We start from the raw sequence: 23700 nt of genomic DNA on the forward strand, positions 1-23700 counted from the left end.
GAGCTGTTTTGCAAAGAAGAATTGGCAAAGATTTCTGTCTCTAGATGTGCAAAGCTGGTAGAGACATATCCTAAAAGACTGGCAGCTGTAATTGCAGCAAAAGGTGGTTCTACAAAGTATTGACTCAGGGGGCTGAATAATTACGCACCCCCCACTATGCAGTTATTTATTTGTAAAAAATGTTTGGAATCATGTATGATTTTTGTTCCACTTCTCACGTGTATACCATTTTGTATTGGTCTTTCACGTGGAATTCCAATAAAATTGATTCATGTTTGTGGCAGTAAAACTTTAAGGGGGCCAAATAAAGTAAAACGAGTAAAATACAGCTGGAAAATGTATTTTGTGGTGTGTTCCTTCATTTCACATTTCAAAGCAAGAGCATGTTATTATTTTAAAGTAGGTGGTCCTTTTGGAGGTACTTGAACTTGGGCAAGCTTAGAGAGGCAGTGGAGGATAGAGGGGCCTGGTGTGATGTGGTCCATGGGGTCATAAAGAGTCAGACACGACTGAATAGTAATAGAAAGAAGGTGATTCTCAGTGGTTTTCAAAAAATGTCTGAAAATCTGAAAGATTTGAGAGAGACCAGCAGCCCAGTGTTGCAATATCGTTAATGTATGTTGGTATGTTGTAGTAAAAAAAAGTTTTATACTCAAAAGGGATTCTCCGCAACCACCGTCAGGGCCTACGGAATATAACCATCCACACTCGGTATTCCAAATCTGCTCCGCATGTAGTGGGTGGTTGCTCTCCTTAGGGTTTTTATTGAGGACACATAAAGTGTAAAAAAAACTGAAAACCCCTGGCAGGGGTATAGACTATCTAAACCAACACAGGTGGAGGCGGACAAAAAAATATACACTGTTGTATTCACTTATAACATGTAATAAGTTAGTAAGAACTAACGGGCCTTACCACTACTCAAGGACAAACCTAGTTTATTTGAAAAAGTTAATTTGTTCAAGCGCATACGTACAATGCATTTTGGCGGTGTTGACCTGCTTCCTCAGGTCAATAAAAAGTGCCTTATAGCAGTGTTAGTATGAGCATGAGCGCATCTGAGTAATTGAAAAACAAGAAAAAACCCTCCTTCTATGGAGCATATAAAACCAGCCCCAACTGCCTGTCATGAGCATGTGAGTATATAGGCAGATGCTGGCCAGTACATTACTGCACACCACTGGCTCCATGCTGTGTGTGTGTGTGTGGGGGGGGGGGGGGATTCCCCAGCTTTTTTGTGTGGTCTCTGGCTATATTAAAGCCTGAGTTGCCTGTATTCACTGCCGTATGAGAGTGTTGACCATGCTGCAGCGAATACATGTGCCACAGGGTTCATCACACACACAGCAGGGAGTGAGTAGCGGGCGAGCAGGGATGTGCTGGCCAGCATCTGCTTAAATTATCATGTTTGTATCAGGCAGCCGGCGCCAGTTATATATGTGCCAACCTGTATATACTCTTCTATATCTGTGCCTTGTCCAACAGGCACAAATGTAATGAGTGCATTTTTACACAGTTTTCCTTTTCAGTTTTGCTTGTCAGGACCATTAATGCAGAAATTGTTTACAAAATAAATATGTTTCTGACATATTTTCATAAAAACAACAGCAGTGAAAGTATATGGTTTATGCACTGCACTATGTTTCTTTGCAGGTCCAATATTGCTGCAGATGAATTTGTGTTTTGTAATGGCGTAGTGCTGCACAGACTTCAGTGCCTTCGTGGATTTGGAGAATGGCTGGATTCAATCAGACATTTTTCATCATGTTTACAAAGCCTTAACCTTGATGTTTCAATAGTAGCCTGCCTATCTGCAATGTGTCTTGTTACTGGTAAGATATTTGCCAGTTAGAGTTTTCTCAGTTTATGCCAGGGCTGTGTTCTAGAAATATTCATGTATTTCAAAGATGTTATTATGTTTACTATAAATGTGCATTGAAAACAATAGGAACTGTTAAAGTGGTGTCTTAAAATCACAGTTTTTGTCCTATTTACATCTATTAGATAAGGGTGTACCAATAGTGTGTGCAGGGAGTGGGGACCCAGGGGCCTGTTTCTCGCCCTCTATTCCACTGTTTGCAGGGTAGCACGAGGTATGGCAGCAAACTTCTTTTCTATGCAGCTGACATGTATCAGTAGCTGTAAGAGCATAGATGCTGTGCTACTTTGAAAACTGCCAGGTGGGGTAATGAAAGAGGTGGGATGGATGGTATATTGAATTGTATGGTGGAGGAATAGTTAACCATTTCAGCCTGCGGGTATTTTTCACTTTATGCATCAGAGCAATTTTCACCTTCCATTCATTTGCCAATAACTTTATCACTAATTATCACAATGAATTGATCTATAACTTGTTTTTCCTGCCGCCAATTAGGATTTCTTTAGGTGGTACATTTTGATAAGAATTATTTTTTCTAAATGCATTTTCACAGGAATATTACGAAAAAAGTGAAAAAAAATCATTATTTCTCAGTTTTAAGGCCATTATAGATTTAAAATAATACATGCTACCATAATTAAAACCTACAGTGGGATGCAAAAGTTTGGGCAACCTTGTTAATTGTCATGATTTATTTTTTCCTGTATAAATCATTGGTTATTACGATAAAACATGTCAGCTAAATATATCATATAGGAGACACACACAGTGATATTTGAGAAGTGAAATTAAGTTTATTGGATTTACAGAAAGCGTGCAATAATTGTTTAAACAAAATTAGGCGGGTGCATAAATTTGGGCACCACAAAAAAGAAATGAAATCAATATTTTGTAGATCCTCCTTTTGCAGAAATTACAGCCTCTAAACGCTAACTGAAGGTTCCAATGAGAGTCTGGATTTTGGTTGAAGGTATTTTGAACCATTCCTCTTTACAAAACATCTCTAGTTCATTCAGGTTTGATGGCTTCTGAGCATGGACAGCTCTCTTGAACTTACACCACAGATTTTCAATTATATTCAGGTCTGGGGACTGAGATGGCCATTCCAGAATGTTGTATTCGTTCCTCTGCATGAATGCCTTATTGGATTTTGAGCAGTGTTTAGGGTCGTTGTCTTGTTGAAAGATCCAGCCCGATGCAGCTTCAGCTCTGTCACTGATTCCTGGACATTGGTCTACAAAATCTAGTGATACTGAGTGGGATCCATGCGTCCCTCAACTTTGACAAGATTCCCAGTCCCTGCACTGCCCACACAGCCCCACAGCATGATGGAACCACCACCATATTTTACTGTAGGTAGCAGGTGTTTTTCTTTGAATGCTGTGTTCTTTTTCCTCCATGCATAATGCCCCTTGTTATGCCCAAATAACTCAATTTTAGTTTCATCAGTCCACAGCACCTTATCCCAAAATGAAGCTGGCTTGTCCAAATGTGCTTTAGCATACCTTAGGCGGCTCTGTTTGTGCTGTGGGCGGAGAAAAGGCTTCCTCTGCATCACTCTTGCATACAGCATCTTCTTGTGTAAAGTGCGCCGAATGGTTGAATGATGCACAGTGACTCCATCTGCAGCAAGATGATGTTGTAGGTCTTTGGTGCTGGTCTGTGGGTTGACTCTTACTATTCTCACCATTTGTCGCTTTTGTCTGAGATTTTTCTTGGTCTGCCACTTCGAGCCTTAACTTGAACTGGGCCTGTGGTCTTCCATTTCCTCAATATGTTTCTAACTTTGGAAACAGACAGCAGAAATCTCTGAGACAGCTTTCTGTATCCTTCCCCTAAACCATGAGGTGAACAATCTTTGTCTTAAGGTCATTTGAGAGTTGTTTTGAGACCCCCATGTTGCTACTCTTCAGAGAAAATTAAAAGAGGAGGGAAACGTACAATTGACCCCCTTAAAGGGAAGGTCCAAGCAAAAAAAAAAATGAGTTTCACTTACCTGGGGCTTCTACCAGCCCTATGCAGCCATCCTGTGCCCTCGTAGTCACTCACTGCTGCTCCAGTCCCCCGCTGGCAGCTTTCTGACCTCGGAGGTCAGGGCCGAATTGCGTACATTTTTACACATTCCCGCTAGTGCAGGAACATTAACACATACATTTTTACGCGTTAGTGGTGCAACGCGTACATTTTTGTTCCTGCACTAGCTAGAATGCGTAAAAATGTATGCAATGTGGCCCTGACCTCCGAGGTCAGAAAGCTGCCAGCGGGGGACTGGAGCAGCAGTGAGTGACTACGAGGGCACAGGATGGCTACATGGGGCTGGTAGAAGCCCCAAGTAAGTGAAACTCATTTTTTTTTTTGCTTGGACCTTCCCTTTAAATACTTTTTCTCATAGTTGGATTCACCTGTGTATGTAGGTCAGGGGACACTGAGCTTACCAAGCCAATTTTAGCTCTAATAATTAGTTCTAAAGGTTTTGGAATCAATAAAATGACAACAGTGCCCAGATTTATGCACCTGCCTAATTTTATTTAAACAATTATTGCGCATTTTTTGTAAATCCAATAAACTTTATTTCACTTCTCAAATATCACTGTGTGTGTTTCCTATATGATATATTTAACTGACATTTTGTATCGTAACAACCAACGATTTATGCAGTCCTGGTGTAACGATCGGTGTCAGCACACAGAGAGAATCTGATTATTGGTGATCTGCAGTATCACCAAGAATACAGATTATTCCTGATTATTGATGATCTGCAGAATCACTGATAATCTAAGTATAACTAACCTCTGGACACCTTTATAATGTGAGTGTTTGGTGCAACAGTAATGACTTTGAGCAAGACCACCCGAGGAGCAGGTGGTCTCTGGCAGTATGGGCGTACTGCCTTCTGAGAAGTGCAAAAACCATCCAACAGCCTGAGACCTCCAAGGGGGTAGAGTCCCAGGCTGAAGGTAGGAAGAACCTGTGAGTGAGTGACACCTAAAAGGTGGATGTCACTAGCAGATCTGGAGACTATCTCTTAAGGAGAGAGATAGCTCTCAAGGTCGGGCAAGCCAGGTCGGCAACACACAGACAGACAAGGTACATAGACAGAAGGCTGATTCGGTATCCAAAGGCAGGCAGGGTTTGGCAACAGATAATCAGATATGCGTAGGTACCGAATCAGAAAGCAGAGGGATAGTCAGGAATGCAATAGGTCATTACAGATATCAACAATGCCTAGTCTTGGGTGTGAGGTCAAGGGCATCTTGGCATGACACAGGACTGATGGTAGCGCTCACCTTTTCTTCTCCTGACAAGCCTTTTTCCAGATGCCCCAATCAGAAAGGGGCTTCATAGGAGAAAATGATTTTGCCCCAGTCCTCAGCAGTCCATTCACTATACTTTCTGCAGAAGATCAATCGGTCTCTAATGTTTTTTTGGGAGAGAAGTGGCTTCTTTGCTGCCCTTCTTGACACCAGGCCATCTTCCAGAAGTCTTCGCCTAACTGTGTGTGCACATGCGCTCACACTTGCCTGCTGCCATTCCTGAGCAACCTCTGCATTGGTTTCACTCCGATCCCGCAGCTGAACCCTCTTTAGGAGATTATCCTGGCGCTTGCTGGACTTTCTTGGATGCCCTGAAGCCTTCTTAACAAGAATTGAACCTCTTTTTTTGAAGTTCTTGATGATCTTATAAATTGTTGATTTAGGTTCAATCTTAGTAGCCACAATATCTTCTTGCCTGTGAAGCCATTTTTATGCAATGCAATTATGGCTGCATGCGTTTCTTTGCTGGTCACCATGGTTAACAATGGAAGATCAATGATTTCAAGCATCGTCCACCTTTTGACATGTCAAGTCTGCTATTCTAACCCAATCAGCCTTGACATAATGATCTCCAGCATTGTGCTCGTCAACATTCTCACCTGAGTTAACAAGACAATTATTGAAATGATCTCAGCAGGTCCTTTAATGACAGCAATGAAATGCAGTGGAAAGGTTTTTTGGGGGATTCTGTTCATTTTCATGGCAAAGAAGGACTATGCAATTCATCTGAACACTCTTCATAACATTCTGGAGTATATGCAAATTGCTATTATAAATACTTAAGCACCAACTTTTCTAATTTCCAATATTTTTGAAAGTCACAAAACATTTGGCCAGGACTGTACAGGAAAATCATGACGATTAACAATGTTGTCCAAACTTTCGCATCCCACTGTATGTATTTTATTTGCCCATTTGTCCTGGCTATTACACCATTTAAATGATGTCCCTATCACAATGTATGGCGCCAATATTTTATTTGGAAATAAAGGTGCATTTTTCAGTTTTGTGTCCATCACTATTTACAAGCTTCTAATTTAAACAAATGTTTGTAATATACCCTCTTCACATGCATATTAACCTAATGCAGACCGACGCAGTTTAAATCTACGGTGGGCGGGTGGCGCTGCGGTTCTGACCGGACGTAAGCTCTACGTCCCATTCGTTGCGCGTCCCCGCTCGTTCCCGCCGCTCTCGCCGCTTTCTACCCGCTGCAATGTGCTGCCCTGCCGCCTCTATGACGGCAGAGCACTGTGAGCCGGGCAGGAGGCGTTTTCATTGGCTCCTGGCCCTGTCGTTACTATAAGCCGATCCCATTGGCTTACATTACAGGGCAGGAGCCAATGAAAGCGGCTCCTGACCAGCGCACAGCGCTCTCATAGAGACGGCAGAGAGAGCAGCCTGCGGCGGGGACAGAGCGGTGTGACCGGTGGGAGCGACAGATTATTGCGGTGATTCGTCCGGATGCGCCGTTTTAGCGTACCAGCAGCCTCTGGTCCTTAAGAGGGCAGAGGCTGCTGGTACTGAAGTGGTTAAAAAAGTTCAGACCCTTAGGTAACTGTTTGTTTTTTTAATTGTATTTTTTTTTCATTAAAAATTTAGTTTGGGAATTTTTGGTGTGGGAGGTAAACAGTTAATTTTAAATGTAATAATGTGAGTTTATTTTATTAAAAAAATGTATGTAGATGTAGTTTTACTATTTGTCCACAAGATGGCCACAGTGAATTTTTTTTTTTTTTTTTTTTAGCCCTGGAAGCGAAGTGCTCACTTCCAGGAAGCATATGGAGGACAGGAAACTTTTTTTTGCTCAGAAAGACCGCGGCCTCTGATAAGACGCTGTCGGTTTTTCTGCCGGGGACTTAGTTCCCATTCATTGATCTCCGGGCTAAAGGGGGGCGGCACAGGCATGCGCAAGAGCACAGCAGCAGCTGCCTGGATGTGACAATCACGTCCAGGCGGCAGGAATGGTTAAAGAGGAACTCCAGTGAAAATAATGTAATAATAAAGTGCTTCATATTTACAATAATTATGTATAAATGATTTAGTCAGCATTTGCCCATTGTAAAATCTTTCCTCTCCCTGATTTACATTCTGACACTTGATGCCAGTGGAAGGAGATGCTGCTTGCTTTTTTAGCAGTTGAAAATGGTTGTAAACAGCTATTTCCCACAATGCAATGAGGTTTGCAGACAGGAAACTGTCAGGACATCACACTGTGGGAGGGGTTTTACCACAATATTAGCCATACAGACCCCCCCCGATGATCCGTTTGAGAAAAGGAAAATATTTCTCATGGGAAAGGAGTTATCAGCTACTGATTGGGATTAAGTTCATTTCTTGGTTACGGTTTCTCTTTAAGAACTCCACTGCACCAGTCTGCAAACTTCTGGGGCAGGGGGAGATGTGGAGAGGCATATTGACCACACTTGTAGGAGAGTAGGGTGGAAGGCATACTGGCATGGGGGAATGAGAGGAAGGTAGGGAAGAGCATACTGTTCAGACTTCTGTGTGGGAGGTGGAAGGGAAACTTGTATGGGGGAGGGGGTGGAAAGCATGCTGGCCACACTTGTATGGAGCGAGGATGCTTACTGGTCACACTTGTGTGAGGAAGGGGTTGAAAGTCATACTGCTCATAATTGTATGAGGGAATGTGAAGGTTACTGGCCACTCCTGTATGTGGGAGGGAGTGGAATGGCACACTTGATGAGGGTTAGGAAGAGGAATACTGCCCACACTTGTATGGGGGTGTAAGGCTTCCAGGCAATCACCAGTTTCCCTCTAGATCCTATGCCTCAATCTCCACCATGCTTTAACTTAAAGTCAAGCCCCCACTTGAGTGGGAGAGTGAACGCTTCTACAAAACTTTGGCTGAATCCCACCCCCATCCAGACTTATGCATGCAAGATATAGAATCTGGGGTCAAGGAAACCAATGACGAAGCTGAAAGCCAAAAAGAGAGACAAAGTCCAGACACTAGGTCAAGATTCGATACCAAAAGTCAGATGACTGTCATTTCAGGGTTTAAACAAACTCGAAGTCAGGAAAAAGCCAGAGGTCAGGACAGGCACCAATCCAATACATAGTCAAAGGTCAAGCAGAAGTCATAACTGTCAGGACCATGGTCCTGACATCACACTGTGGGAGGGGTTTTACCACAATATTAGCCATACAGACCCCCCCGATGATCCGTTTGAGAAAAGGAAAATATTTCTCATGGGAAAGGAGATATCAGCTACTGATTGGGATTAAGTTCATTTCTTGGTTACGGTTTCTCTTTAAGAACTCCACTGCACCATTTCTGGGTTTAAACAAACTCGAAGTCAGGAAAAAGCCAGAGGTCATGACAGGCACCAATCCAATACATAGTCAAAGGTCAAGCAGAAGTCATAAAAATTATCATTCTGAATCACACCAGGCAGCTTAGCTTAGCACTAGCAACTATCAGGGACTTGGAGCTAAAACTGGAAGAAAACTTTATGTGAGTAGAAACTATTTAAAGATTACATGCAAAATAGACTTACCAGGACTAAAATCAGCTCAGAGTGAGTTCAGCAGAATTTGGCTGCATGCAGCAGGCTCACCTGCACCATACTTAGGCCCGGTTCACATTAGAAAAGATGAGCCAAACGGATCCGGTGAGCAGATCCGGTCTCTGCTTCACCGGATCTGGATGGCTCTGTGCACATTGGCAAAAGGATTGTGAAAACTAATCTGATCACCGATGGATCGGATCGGTTTTAACTCCATTTTCCAGCAAATACATACCTAATTGCAGCGGCTTCCTCTTCTTGCGCTGTGATTACACAGCGCGTCATGTGACTAGTCACATGACACTAGTGTGTGACTACATGACGCGGAAGAAGATGGAAGCCTCTACCGCAAGCCTTTAGGTATGTATTTAAGGCCCAGTTACCCTCGCTCACCCACCCACCGGCTGCTGCACCCTCCCTCACCCTCCTGCCGCTCAGGTTTGCGTCCCCCCCCCCCTCCATCCCCCATGGAATGGTCCATTTCTTCACTAGTGTGAAGAAACGTTCCATTCTCCATTGCACCAATGCAAAAGCATTTTTTGTCCAGTTCCGTTCCGCTGGGCAGAACGGTCCGGAAAATTAGGGCCTGCTGCATTTTTTTTTTTTGGTCAGGTGGAACGGAACGTATAGGACATATCCGTACCAACAGACGCATGTGAACGGTCCAATAGGTTAACATTGGATCCTTTCACATCCGTTCCGTTTGTACAGTATACGTTCCGTTACGTTCCATACAAAAATGCAAATGTGAACTGGGCCTTAGCCTAGTGAGAACCAGGATAAACTAGCTGCAATACCTGGAGCTGTCACTGGGTGGCAGCATCACTCCTGCCAGCTCTCTAGATAAAAGATTGGCGCAGAGCATAGTGGGAAGACACATGCGTGTCCACAGGGACCCAGATAAATTGTAACTCCTAACAAGGGGCGGATGGAAGACATACTGGCTACAGATGTATGGGCAGTGGCGTAGCTACAAACCTCTGGGCCCCGATGCGGAATCTGGATGTGCCCCCCCCCCACGGCAACAACAGCCCCCCTCCCCCGGCAACACCCGACGCACACACATATCCAAATCCCTATAGCCAGCTATAGGTCCCCCCAGTATAGGTAGCCAGGCATAGGTAAGCCAGTATAGTTGCCCCCAGTATAGGTTAGATAGGCAGGCGCCGTCGGTATAGGTTAGATAGATAGGTGCCCCCAGTACAGGTTAGCTAGGTGGGTGCCTCTAATATAGGTAGCCAGAATAGTTGTCCCCAGCATAGGTTAGATAGGTAGGTGCCCCCAGTATAGGTTAGTTAGGTAGGTGCCTCCAATATAGGTAGCCAGTATAGTTGCCACCTGTATAGGCTAGCTAGGTGCCCCGAATACAGGTTAGACAAGTAAGTGCCCCCAGGTTAGATAGGTAGGTGCCCCCCAGTATAGGTTAGATGAGGTAGCTGCCCCCCAGTATAGGTTAGATGAGGTAGGTGCCCCCCAGTATAGGTTAGGTAGCTGCCCCCAGGATAGATTAGGTAGCTTTCCCCCAGGATAGGTTAGATTAGGTAGCTGCCCCCAGGATAGGTTAGATTAGGTAGCTACCCCCAGGATAGGTTAGAGTAGGTAGCTGCCCCCCAGGATAGGTTAGAGTAGGTAGCTGCCCCCAATTATAGATTAGGTAGCTGCCCCCCAGGATAGGTTAGATTAGGTAGCTGCCCCCCAGGATAGGTTAGATTAGGTAGCTGCCCCCCCCAGATAGGTTAGGTGGGTAGCTGCCCCCCAGGATAGGTTAGGTAGGTAACTGCCCCCCCCAGGATAGGTTAGGTAGGTAACTGCCCCCCCCAGGATAGGTTAGGTAGGTAGCTGCCCCCCCCAGGACAGGTTAGGTAGGTAGCTGCCCCCCCAGGATAGGTTAGGTAGGTAGCTGCCCCCCCAGGACAGGTTAGGTAGGTAGCTGCCCCCCCAGGATAGGTTAGGTAGGTAGCTGCCCCCCCAGGATAGATTAGGTAGCTGCCCCCCAGGATAGCTTAGATTAGGTAGCTGCCCCCCCAGGATAGGTAGGTAGCTGCCCCCCAGGATTAGGTAGGTAGGTAGGTAGGTCCCCCCCCCATAATGAAGGGGGGAGCCGCAGCTGCGGGGAGAGCAGCCCGACCTCTCCCTCCCTTCCTCTCCCCGGGCCCCCCCCCCCCTTCAAATGCAGAGTGCGCGGCGCACGGAAGCGCTGTAGTAGCCAGAACTCACCTCCGTCCCTGCGCCGCTGGTCTCCTCCCGCTCTGTATAGATGTTGTTACACACTGCTTCCTGTTTAGCCGGAAGCAGTGTGTAACAACATCTATACAGCGAGAGGAGATCAGCGGCGCTTGGAACGCAGGGACGGAGGTGAGTTCTGCCTACTACAGCGCTTCCGTGCGCGTCACTCTGCATCTGAAGGGGGGGGGGGGACCGGGGAGAGGAAGGGAGGGAGAGGTCGGGCTGCTCTCCCCGCAGCTGTGGCTCCCCCCTTCCCAATAGCGTGCACGGCGCACGGGCCGCACTCAGTCCTGGCCGCACTATAAAAAGACATGGGCCCCCCCGGGCCCCTCCCCCGCCTCTTCAGGATCCGGGCCCAGTCGCGCATGCGACCGCTGCGACCTCTATTGCTACGCCCCTGTGGTGGAAGGGATGCTGTGCACACTTGTGTGTGTGGAGAGGCCATAAGATCCAGAGTTGCACACCTTTATAAAGTTTGTTTGGGTGCATAACCTTGGTAGTTAGCCACACTTCCGTTCACTAAGTTCAGAAGGTTCAAAGGCAGGTTAGCACACCACTTCTGCAAAAGTTGATTTTATTCCATTTGTGTGTCAAAGCTGTAAAGCTGACAATTGTTTTGGGGCCACACAGGGTCTCCTTTATCAAAGCACAGCATTTGGACAGTGTATGTGTATGTGCCAAAATGTCTTATGCGGGAAGGGTGTTATACAGGCCACATAGCTACATTTGCTGTACTTGTGTGTGGTTTCCTAGACATGACATGAGGGCCCCATGGTTTGTAGTCACACCCTTGCCTGTAGAATTGAATCATGAAATATGATTTCACAAATTCAGAGTTGTGTATAAGGTCAAATTGAATGTGAGATAGTACTTAGAAGCAGTGTTGCCAACCTCGGAAATACATTTTTACTGACAAAGCACAAAACATTTACTGACAGAACACTTTTTTTACTGACATCTAATATTATTGAAATTCACTTAAATATATCACACATGCGCCCTTACGTGCAATACACCGGCAACTACGCGGGGCACAAATGAGGAAGAAGAGTGCAATGGCGAACACTGGACAGATGAAGTAATAATGCACGGCATCTGGGGGGGGGGAGGGGACTTTGATACATTTACATTTGGGGGATGCGACCAGGGGTTCTCGATTACCGCAGCCCTTACCGCTGCACACCTTATCGAGCATGCCAACCTGAGATTTTCCAACATGTCCGATTGTTACATACGATCGATACATGCAACTGATTTTGGCCCGAAATTGGTTTGATTGTCAACTAGGCATGCTCTTGATGGCACTGATTTTTATAATAATAATAATTGTCTTATCTGATGGTTGATCGTCCGCCAAGTCTACAGATGCATGGCCATTGGCCTCCTTTAGCGAGAGCAGTGTACATTCCAAAGTGATACGTGAACTGATAAGCGGTAAGTGCTGTAACCTTCTAAGAAAGAGAGAGGGTTTTTTTTTACTGACACCACACATTTTTTTATGGACTTTACTGACAGCCCAGATTTGTTGACTTTTTTACTGGCTGTCAGTAAATTTACTGACGGTTGGCAACACTGCTTAGAAGTAGTGTAAAGTTAAACTATAGTCATGAGAAAAGTAAAGTACACACACTTTAAAAGCTAAGGGTGTGTGAATTAGAACATAATAAAAATCCTTGCTTCTTGGCAGATTTTAAAATCAGGCCAGCCCTCCATTCAAGACACCAGAGAAAGTTTTAAGAATCCAAGGGCTCTATAACACATTGATTAAAGCCAAATAGTGAAACAGTTAACATGTTTGTTTTAATCATTTTTAACACTTATGGTTAATAGGTAGTGGCTCCAAGACCCATATATCTATTTAGTGGGGAAGGAGTGGTTAATTGCTTTTTTTGTCATTGTAGCATGTAAATAGGAACCAATTACCAGGTACAGCATTGCCTTCAGACCAATGAAGTGACTGGAGCGTTATATGCCCATCAGAACTGGACATGGTGTTTTGCAAGGGAGGGGTGACTTGCCACCTTTCCCCCTGGGAGATCACCCTTAACCAAATGCTAAATAAAATCAAGTCACAGTACCCAAAGGCTGCACTTCACAATCCCCTTAGTCACAATTTACCACACAATTCGCTGTTCACAGCCGGTAGTGAGCACTATTTAGACAACCATGGCCATCATATCTACTTTTCCCATAGAATTGTGGAGCCAAGGCCAACACACCAAGTGGGACACGTGGAACGGGGATGCGGGATGCTGCAATCCACCTGACCCAGAGATGGTGATATATACGCTGTTCTAATGTTATTCTACTGTTATTCATGTACGGGCATTACTGCTTTTAATGTTTTATTAAATTAATGGTTGTACACATTATCATTTTGTTTTGAGTTCCCTAGATTAAGTCCTAAGCTAATAACCCCTGGTGACTACACTGTGTGAAGCAATTGATAGTTTGCTGGATCTGAGGAGAAGTCTGCTGTGCTTTGCTGCTGGTGAGCAGGGATGATTTGGGGGGAGTGCCTGAGCTAGCTGGTGATGGGCTTGAACCCCTGGTCTCCTGTATACACTGCTCCTAGATTGAGTGTTTCACAAAAAGGGTGCTAATCTCTATTAGTTGATAAACAGACTACACTATATATCTTTCTCTGTTCATAAAGGTGCAATTGATTTCGGTCTGTGGGCCCTATTGTGGCGGGCCGGAGGATTGAGCGCAACTATATGGGAAAAGTGCTTAATCAAATGATTGCTGACAGACATAGCAAGCTTGTTGAATGAGTTGAAAGGGACCCATACACTTGTCTTACTTCTTCCTGCTTATTACTAGATGCTATGCCTGAACAATGAGGCGATAGAGCTTGGGAGGATGACTTTATGCCTTTTTTTTCAAAGTTTTCCATGGTGCCTAACATGCAATGTCAACTGCAAAACATAATCAGCTTGCAAACCTTGATTGATATGCTTAGATGGTTTCACCAGAGACAAATCGTTGTGAGTGCAATATCAGACCTACAGTATATTATGTAGAAAGTGTTTGGACTACACAACCCGATATGCTCAGATGTTTGCACCAGCTGTCCCTTTTTCGGAGGGACAGTCCCTTTTTGGGAGCCCTGTCCCTCTGTCTCTCTTTCACCCTCATTTGTCCCTCTTTCAGGACTTTGTCCCTCTTTCTATGTAAATATATATATTTTTATACTAAAAATGTGTTTGATTGACTCTAAACTTTATTCCCATCCTTTAAATTGATATATTACTAATTTTAAAATGTTACTATGAAGGAAAATGAACCAGGATAGAAAGGACCAGTGTGGTTTGAATTATAAAACATATGTTTCTTATGAAATCTTTATGGTATGTGTGACTAGAGGTGTGGTGAGGGCGTGGCCAGGGGTGTGGCAGGGGCGTGGCTTAAGTGTCCCTTTTTCTCATCCCAAAAAGTTGGGAGATATGATTGTAGTGAGGGTAATATCAGATCTATATCATGTAGAACGTGTTTGGACTACACAAACCTAGAAATTATTCAGATTGTAGTGTGTCAAAGACGTTGTTCTTTGAAAGCCTTGCTTCAAGATGGCAGTTAGATAGCCTTTTAAATAGCTTTCTCCAGAATGGGAATGTTGGAGACACATCTGTAGCTGCTCAAAATGTCTGCATCTAACTATGGTTTCTTAAGTAGTGGCTTGATGATTGCTTCTTTCAGACATGTTGGACACGTTCCTGCATGCAAGTAACAGTTTATTATTTTGTGAAATGCTGGTCTAAACAGATGAGGGCATTTTAGCATGAACTGTGTTGGGCCAGGTTCCAGTTCACAGGGAGTTTCACAAAGGTTTAGAAGATGTTTGAGATGTCTTCATCAGTGATTACTTTGAACCATGAGGTGGTTTTTGCATCCATTAGTTTGATTAGAAGGCTCTACACAGGTTTTAGCTGCTGCAGATTGTGCAGATGAGCCTTTGTCTGCGAAAAAGAGGGCACATTTCTCACATAGGTCCTTTGAGTGATGCGTGTACCTACAAGAACTCATGAAGAAGCATGTGATAAGTTTGATCGGGTGATAGATTTGTAAGGCTCTGTGTGCTAGTGAATGGTTATGGTCATGTGCTAAAGCAACAAGAAATCACAGTAAATGCCTTACAAATCTATCGCCTGATAAAACTGATCACGTTTTTCAGTGAGTTTTCATACACACAGGGATTTCTCATAACATGCTAATTCAAAGCAGTACAATAATGAAGTTTGATATATAACTTTTAATACCATCTTGTAAAAATACCTTAAAGGATAGGTAAAGCTACTTAAGCTATGAACAAAGGTATGTTCATTGCGGATCCATGTACCTCCGTTTATTGTCTGTTCTTCTCCTCGTTCCCACTGGTCCCAGTAATCACTCCTTGAAAAAAATTGACTTTTGGCTAAAGTAAAATTTTTGGTCAGGGAGAGGCTAGCTTGCTGTGATGTTCCCTCCTTTCTCCCTACCATTTCCTCCTTTTAAGGGGAGTAAATTGGGATGGGGGCGAGGAGGGAATGGGAGGTTGAATTAATGGTGATGTTATTTGTGCTACAATGTGCACTTTGAACTGAGACAATAATAAAAGTATTTTAATGGTAAAAATAAGGAGAAAAGATTAAAGGGAAAGGATAATTAATACTTTTATTATGCAGAGAATGCGTGCTTAAAAGTGGGTGTGGTCACACGGTATATTTTATTGTAATTGTTTCACTGCATCCCTATTTTACATTTTACCACTATTTCCCATTTGACCCGTGGTCCCTCTCCCTTATACAGATTTCGCCGGTAGTCTACTGGTGTCCCTGTATGTTAACCTGGTAGTGCTGGACAGGTTCTCCAGCACTAGATTTCAAATTGCGCCTCCCCCCCCCCCCAATTATGCCCACCCCAGTATAGGTAGCAGACATGCCCCAATATTAGGTAGAATCCCCCCAGTATAATTAGCCAGATGTGTCCCCAGTATTATCCCCCTAAAGGTAGCAATTTGTGCTCCAGTATTAGCCACCCTATAGGTAGCCAGGTGTGCCTCCAGTATTAGGTGCCCCCCCCCCCCCCCCAGTAAAGGTAGCCAGATGTGCCTCTGGTATTAGCCCCCCGCTATAGGTAGCTAGATGTGTATTTGGTCCCCCCCCCCCCCCCATAACAGATAGGAGATGTGCCCCTGGTATTAGGTCCCCCTCAAGTATAGCCAGATGTGCCCCTGGTATTATTCCCTCCCCTATAAATAATTAGAGATGGCCCGAACTGTTCGCCTGGCAAATAGTTAACGGCAAAGAACGCAGGGAGAGAGCTATAGGTTAGTTGGGCCTCTGTTCTGTGTCCCCACTGAGTTTATTGCTATTAGTACAGAGTCCTGAGCACACAAAGAGCTGGTACATAGGTTTTCTTTTCTATTGTGATATCGCAGTTCTGTGTATCTGACTGTGCACAGTGCACCACTGACTTTAGCTGTTGGACTGGTGTGCACACACTGCTGCTTGTGCAGTACCTTGCACAATACACCTCATCATAAGTGCTTTTTTTTTTCTCTTTTGATGTCACTCGACCTGCACAGAGTGACATTCACTTTCCAAAAAATAAACAGAAACAAAAAAACCTGAGTGAAACACTACTGGCATCATCTAGTATCTGACCACTAGTGCCCCCTGTATTGGGCCTGTATTGTAAATGATTGTTGCAGATAGAGTTATATAAACCCTATCGGTCACCCGACCTGCGTGAAGTGAACCAGTTTCTCCTCAGTGGCAGGGTATTTTTTGGGGGATATTTTAATATTGTGAAATAAAAAAATGACAGGCAGAGGCAGGCCACACCGCAGGGGTTGTAGCAGGTCGTGCTGCTCTGATTTCCTGTGGGCCCAGAATAATGCCCAGCCAGCAAGGACAGGACACTTTACTGATGTGTTGGTGACGTCGGACATGCAGAGTTTTTTTTAGTCCAACTCATCGCCACAACCCTTCAGGATCCACCCCGAGAGAATGCCTTGACCGACAGGTAGAGGACTACCTGGCTATAACTGTTGATATCGACACTCTGAGAAGTGATGAACCACTGGACTACTGGGTGTGCAGGCTTGACCTGTGGCCAGAGCTGACACACTTTTGGCTTGCCCCGCCTCAAGCGTGCTGTCAGAAATGAACTTCAGCGCAGCAGGAGGGATTGTCACTGACAAGAGAAGTTGCCTAGTCACCAAAGTGTTGATTACCTGACCTTTATTGACCTCCTTAGCGGTATGCCCGATACTGTGTCGGGCATACCGCTTTCTGTCCTAAGGAGTGCCCCAGGCTGAATAAATGTGCAGTAATAGCTGCAAAACCTTTTGCTAGCACTAAGCTAGCTAGTAAAAGTGTCCGGCACCCCTGGATTCCCTGCAATCCCCCGCGATCATCTGTTTATATATTACCCGCCCTGGATCTAGCGATCGCGCAGCCTCCCTGCACAGCTCCGTTCTTTCTATGGGGAGGATCGGGTTTTTGTATCGGCGTCGGCGACGTCATGTGCGATCCTCCCCATAGTGAAGACCGGAACTGTCCGGGGAGGCTGCGCCGATTGCTGGACCCAGGCTGGGTAATGAATAAATTTGCTAGATTGGGGGGTGCCGGACACTAGTGCTAGCAGAAGGTTTTGCAGCTATTACTGCACATTTATTCACCCTGGGGCACAAAGTTATATAACCTCCTGAGCGGCGTAACGCTCAGGAGGTTAAGATGGAAGAGACATGGATCCTGGAGGGTTACTGCACGCCGGAAGACTCTCAAGTTTTACAGGAGCTCTTCTAAACTCACTATGAAGCGTTGTCTTGTATTGCTTTCTCAATTATTAGTGAGATAGGAATAATGATTACATTTATGAGTACAGCTCACCTGACCCCTTGGTGCTACAGACCTTTAGGACCTTGGCCTTCTTTGAGATAGCTGCCTTTTTTGTCTGTCCTCTACTTTTATTTTCCCCTGTAAATAAATAAGTCTTTTTAAAAGGGACTCTGAGCTGTAGCTAGAATCAAAATCTGAACTTACCTGGGGCTTTCTCCAGCCCACGTTAGGTCGGGAGGTCCCTCGGCATCTATCTGGCTCTTCTCCCAGGCCTTGGTCAGAAATGGCTCCCCGGTGGTTTCCGGCGACACTGGGCCCGAGTGTCGGGCTCCTTCTTCCTGAAAGGTGACGTCAGTCGTCACCACGCCAGCCGCCTCGTGTCATCACAGCGGCCGGCGTGACACTACTGCGCATGCCAGGAGCCGCCGGGGAGCCATTTCTGGCCAAGGCCTGGGAGAAGAGCCAGATGGACGCCGATGGACCTCCCGACCTACGGTGGGCTGGAGAAAGCCCCAGGTAAGTTCAGATTTTGATTGTAGTTACAGCTTGGAGTCCCTTTAAATTCTTCACAATTTTATAATTACACTTTTTCCATGGTCGACCTCTGTTTCTTCTGCTATCTGGGACTCCTACAAAATGTTCTGCCAACAAATGCTAATTCGGGTAATACCTTTAAGACCAACTGCACATAATGGTCTTGATTCACAAAGCATTGCTAACCCAGTTAGCACGCCTAAAAGACTTTAGGCGTGATAACTGGGTGCTAACTGGGCTAGCACCGTTTTCTAAAATAATCCCACGCGCAAAGCCCTGCGCACAAAGTTTTGCGACTTTAACAGCGCACCCGATGCGCCAATAAGGTCGCATGCGGTGTGACCTTAATGGTGCACTATGCGCCTATAAGGTCGCACCCCATGCGACCTTATAGGCGCATTGGGTGTGCCGTAAAAGTCGCACAGCGATGCGACTTCAAAACTTTGCGCGCTGGACTTTGTGCGCAGGGTTATTATATACTGAGTTTAGGCGTGATAATGGGCTTTTCACAAGCGTGCTAACAGTTAGCACTGCTTTGTGAATCAAGCCCATTGTCTTGCAAGGTTTTGAAAAGGTTAGGCATGATTCAGAATTAGATAAAAAACATACAAAAGTAAATGGTACATGCATAGGTTTATACACAGCTTGTCTCCAAAAAAGGCCACCACCTAGATTTAACAAAGTTAATACGTATTAGGTAAGAGCGCCCCATTGGATAATTACTACATTATGTTTCCCAAAGATTGAGGTCAGCTTCTGTCAGTGAATTTTTTTGTCAGTGATGGCATGGGCATGTTCCAAGATGACTATGTCAGGATCCATTTGGTTCAAAGTGTGAAAGAGTGGTTTCAACAGCATAAGCAATCATTTTCACACATGGACTGGCTGTAACCCCCGTTCAATATTTTTTTGGTGTCCAAATGTTATAGAGCTGGGGCTGGCTAAAGATGCCTTCTTTGTTTATAGTGGGGGGATGCTGTCACTTCCAAGTAAAAGCAAACCCAAACTGAAAAATAAAAGTCAAAATAAACATACACACGTCATATATACCTCATGCATAGTCTACTCATCAATCTTTTTCTCCTCTCCTGCATCCTGTTTGTCCACTGTGATCAATGGAATTCTCCATCATGCATTTTAAAAATGGTGATGACCCTGTAACAGCTTCCGCGTCAGCACTCAGTTAACCTTTAATATCACCCACTTGAGCCTTAAGGAAATATGGACATTACCTTGCACATCAGCTGTCAAAACAATTTCTAACTGACAACAACTTATATAGTGGATAAGGGTGCTAAGGCTTTTGTCTTCAGGAGAGACATTTTTGACTAGTTCTAGTTGGAACTGAAATTGATAATTGTTCGAAGAAAAGGGTTATAGAGTCTACGAGGAACTGATGGTGAGATGTATGTAATATTCATTTGCAGTTACATCATGTGTTTATTTTAAATTTATCTCAGTTTAAGACGTTTGTTGGCTTCTGGTAAACAGCAATCTATAAGTGTTGATTATCTGATGATTGAGAAAGAAGAGAATGTACATGTGAGGGGGAGTGGCTTGTTTTTACTTTGATGGTGGGATGAAGCCTGTTAGATTACCTGTAGAACTGGGGAACTTGTTCCTCTTCCCTTTACCCAGGTGACAAGGATGTCATCAATGATATGGTGATAATAGAGGGGCTTGCCATCTTTGCCAACTCTGTTAGCATCATACTAATGTCACCGCACCGCCTTTGACATGGGAGACCAGGGTTCAAATCCTGGCTAGGGTCAGTACCTATTTATTAAGGAGTTCAAGGCAAGACTCCCTAACACTGCAGGGTGGCCTCTTGAGCATTTCCTTATTGGCTGCAGCTCTTGAGCACGTTGAGTCCGACAGGAGAAATGCGCTATACAAATGTTTGGATTATTATTATTGTTAAGTTGCAGAAGTCTATTTTTGAATAAGATGCCATTTATTTTCTAGAGTTAAACATTTCCACAGGGGGTACATTTTGATTCACCCAAAGTTTCTGCTGTGTTGGATTTTCCGGTCCTTAACAACCACAAAAAAAGCTCAACATGTCATCAGTCTCACAAACTGTGAGAGATCGCGGAAAAGCCGCCACACATGCTACTGAGCAGGCGGCTGATTCCGCGTCCAGTGCGGCGGTTTGCACGCGGAAGCGTGTGTTTGGTAGCAGGGCAGAACGCGGAAAAGCCGCTGCATGCAACAACAGTAAGGCGGCTGGTTCCGCGTCCAGCGCGGCGGTTTGCACGCGGCAGCGTGTGTCTGGTGTGGCTGAGTCTGTTAGTGCACATAGACTTAGGAATACCCGCGCGTGCGCTGAGAGGCAGAATTCTTATACTAAGCAGATCATATATACACGCCGACCATATATAGTTCCTGTGTTATACTCACCGCGGGTTTCCTGTCTGGCGTTCCCGGGCGCGTGTCATTACGCGCGCGCGGGTGCGCTGGGCTTTGTAGTCCACACTCCTCACTCCGGGCGTACGGCGCTACGGCGTGCGTGCGTGCGCACAAGCGGGCACGCGCGCATGCGCAGATCATGACGCGCATGACGCACGGCGCACTGCGCATGCGCAGGCGTCAGTTTCGGCGCCAAGTTCAATTAACCATAGTATATAAACAGCACTGCCCTCTATGGCAGTGCTGTTGGTTCTGACAGTTTTGGCTATTGTGCTCCTGCCATTATTATCCTGATTATTTCCTGTTGTGACCCCGGCTAGTGACCTCGACCTACGCTCTGATCTCCGCCTGGCCTTACTTCTGCTTGTGACCCCGATTATCCTCTGATCTCTGCCTGCCCTGACCTCTGCTTGTGACTCCGACCTTCCGCTGATTGCCGCCTGCCTTGATTCCTGGCCTGTTACTGGATTACGTGTACTATCTCCTCCATACCGCAGTGTCTCCTGTTCTCCAACCCACTGTGGGATTACTCTGAGCGCAACCTGGTGGGCACTAGGCAGCGAAGTTCCCACAGCCCCCTCCTGGGGTTGTGGTCCTGCTTCCCCCTCAAGGGGTCGTGGGTGAAGACCCGTGGTCACTTAGATTCTGTGCTCAGGTGTCCCAAACAGCAGTGGGGCGGTCAACAGTCCCCGTACCGTAACAGTAACCAACAGCCAGTATGAACACTGATGGAGGAAATTCTCCGATGGAACTTCTCTGTGAACTGGTCTCTCAGCTCAGGATCTCCGTTGATGAAGTCCAGAGAGGCTACCTTGAAATCAGAGAACAGCTACGTGGCCCAGTTCCGGGCTCAGCATCTGCTCCAGCTCAAATGGCCGCTCCAGCTCCTGCAGTCTTGCCGAGACCTGTTCCTATGGAGGCAGCCGCTAACATCATTCCTGAACCCAAGTTACCTCTGCCTGATCGGTTTTCTGGGGATCGGTCGAAGTTCCGTTTGTTCCAGAGCGCCTGCCGGTTGCACTTTTCACTTCTGCCTAGAACTTTCGCTAATGAAGAAGTAAAGGTCGGGGCGGTGATATCACTTCTCCAGGGGGAACCCCAGGCCTGGGCCCTCCGTCTGGTCGAAGAACGTGACACTTCCCTCGGAAGCCTGGATACTTTCTTTGAGGCTATGAGTGAGCTCTATGACGATCCTGGAAGAACCGCCTCAGCTGAGATCGCGCTCCAGGCCCTCCGCCAAGGGAAAAGACCCGTAGAGGAGTATGTGACAGATTTCCGCCGCTGGTCAGGAGATACCAGCTGGAATGAGTCGGCCCTTAAATTTCAGTTCAGGCAAGGACTCTCCGATCAATTGAAGGACGAACTGGCCAGGGTCGGTGTACCCACAACCTTAAAAGAACTGGTCCATCTGTCGATTCAAATTGACCGCCGACTCAGAGAAAGACGGTTGGAGAGGTCCGGATCATCACGTCGTATCTGGTTTCCCACCGTTCCTGATGTATCCTCAGCTATGAATGCTCCAGTGCCTTCTTCCTCTTCTTCTGCTCTCGACATCCCTGAGCCTATGCAATTAGGTCTGGCCCGTCCGGCCTTGTCTCCAGAAGAAAGACAGCGCAGAAGAGCATCTAACCTCTGTTTGTACTGTGGGGCTCCGGGACACTTCCGAGTCAACTGCCCGATTAGACCCACGGGTGAGCCTCTGTTTCCAAGCTTCATTGATAATGTTTCCATCACCCCGACCTCCTCTCATATACCCCTTACCCTCTCGTTGCAGGGCCTCCAAGGAAAGATCATTAAGATAAGAGCCATCATAGACTCTGGGGCCTGTTCCTGCTTCCTTGATGTTGAACTCGCCCAACAACTTCAGCTTCCTACGCGTCAAAAAAGCCTGCCCCTGACCATCCAATTGGCCGATGGATCGGCCATCCACTCTGGTCCTATCACTGCTGAAACTCTTCCGCTTCTAATCACTATCCAGGAGGAACACCAGGAATACCTATGCTTTGATTTGCTTCCTTCCCCTTTGTTCCCAGTCATTCTGGGCATGCCTTGGCTAAGAACCCACAACCCCGTAATTGATTGGAGAACCGGTGAAGTTTCCCTCCGTTCTGAATATTGTGCACGACATTGCTACCCCCGGGCCGGCATTCTGTTCTGTCTGAACTCTCCCAAGAAGGATTTTATCCCAGCCGTGTACCATGATTTCCTGGACGTCTTTGATAAGACGGGGGCTGATGTTCTCCCACCACATCGCATCTATGACTGCCCTATCGACTTGCAGCCCGGGGCTTCCATTCCTTTTGGGAGGATCTATCCATTATCTGAACCTGAGACTCAAGTACTAAAGGACTACATCGATGAAAATCTAAAGAAAGGGTTCATCAGACCATCCACTTCTCCCGCAGGAGCGGGCATCTTCTTTGTCGAAAAAAAAGATGGATCCCTACGCCCTTTTATTGATTATCGGGAAATGAACAATATCACTATTAAGAACCGATATCCTTTACCGCTCATGCCTGACCTGTTTCAGAGACTTCGCACGGCCAGAGTTTTTTCTAAGTTAGATCTTCGGGGGGCCTACAATCTGGTGAGAATCCGAGAGGGAGACGAATGGAAGACCGCTTTTCGCTCCCGTTTTGGGCACTTTGAATATCTAGTGATGCCCTTCGGCCTATGCAATGCCCCGGCCACCTTCCAGCACTTTGTCAATGACATTTTCCGGGACTTTATCGATGACTTCATGGTGGTCTATCTCGATGATATACTCGTATTTTCCTCCTCCATTGAAGAACATCATACTCACGTCAAAAAGGTGCTGGCCCGTCTTCGGACCCATAGACTCTATGCAAAAGCGGAGAAGTGTGAGTTTGGCAAGGAGTCCATTCAGTTCTTGGGCTTGAAGTTATCCCCTGAAGGAATCAAGATGGACCCCCAAAAGGTTGCTTCTATCCTGGATTGGCCAATACCATGTGATCGAAAGTCTG

The 23700-nt window shown here is 45.7% G+C and overlaps 1 protein-coding gene across 1 annotated transcript in view; it reads left to right on the forward strand.

The window, feature by feature from the left end:
* Window positions 1-23700, forward strand: part of NR4A3 (nuclear receptor subfamily 4 group A member 3) — a 231670-nt gene that overhangs the window by 195958 nt on the left and 12012 nt on the right. The window contains exon 6 of the mRNA XM_068236490.1: window positions 1654-1832. Within this exon, the coding sequence (XP_068092591.1) occupies window positions 1654-1832 (179 nt within the window). The remainder of the gene's footprint in view (window positions 1-1653; window positions 1833-23700) is intronic.

Source organism: Hyperolius riggenbachi, chromosome 5 (genome assembly GCF_040937935.1).
Source record: "Hyperolius riggenbachi isolate aHypRig1 chromosome 5, aHypRig1.pri, whole genome shotgun sequence".
Lineage (NCBI taxonomy): Eukaryota > Metazoa > Chordata > Amphibia > Anura > Hyperoliidae > Hyperolius > Hyperolius riggenbachi.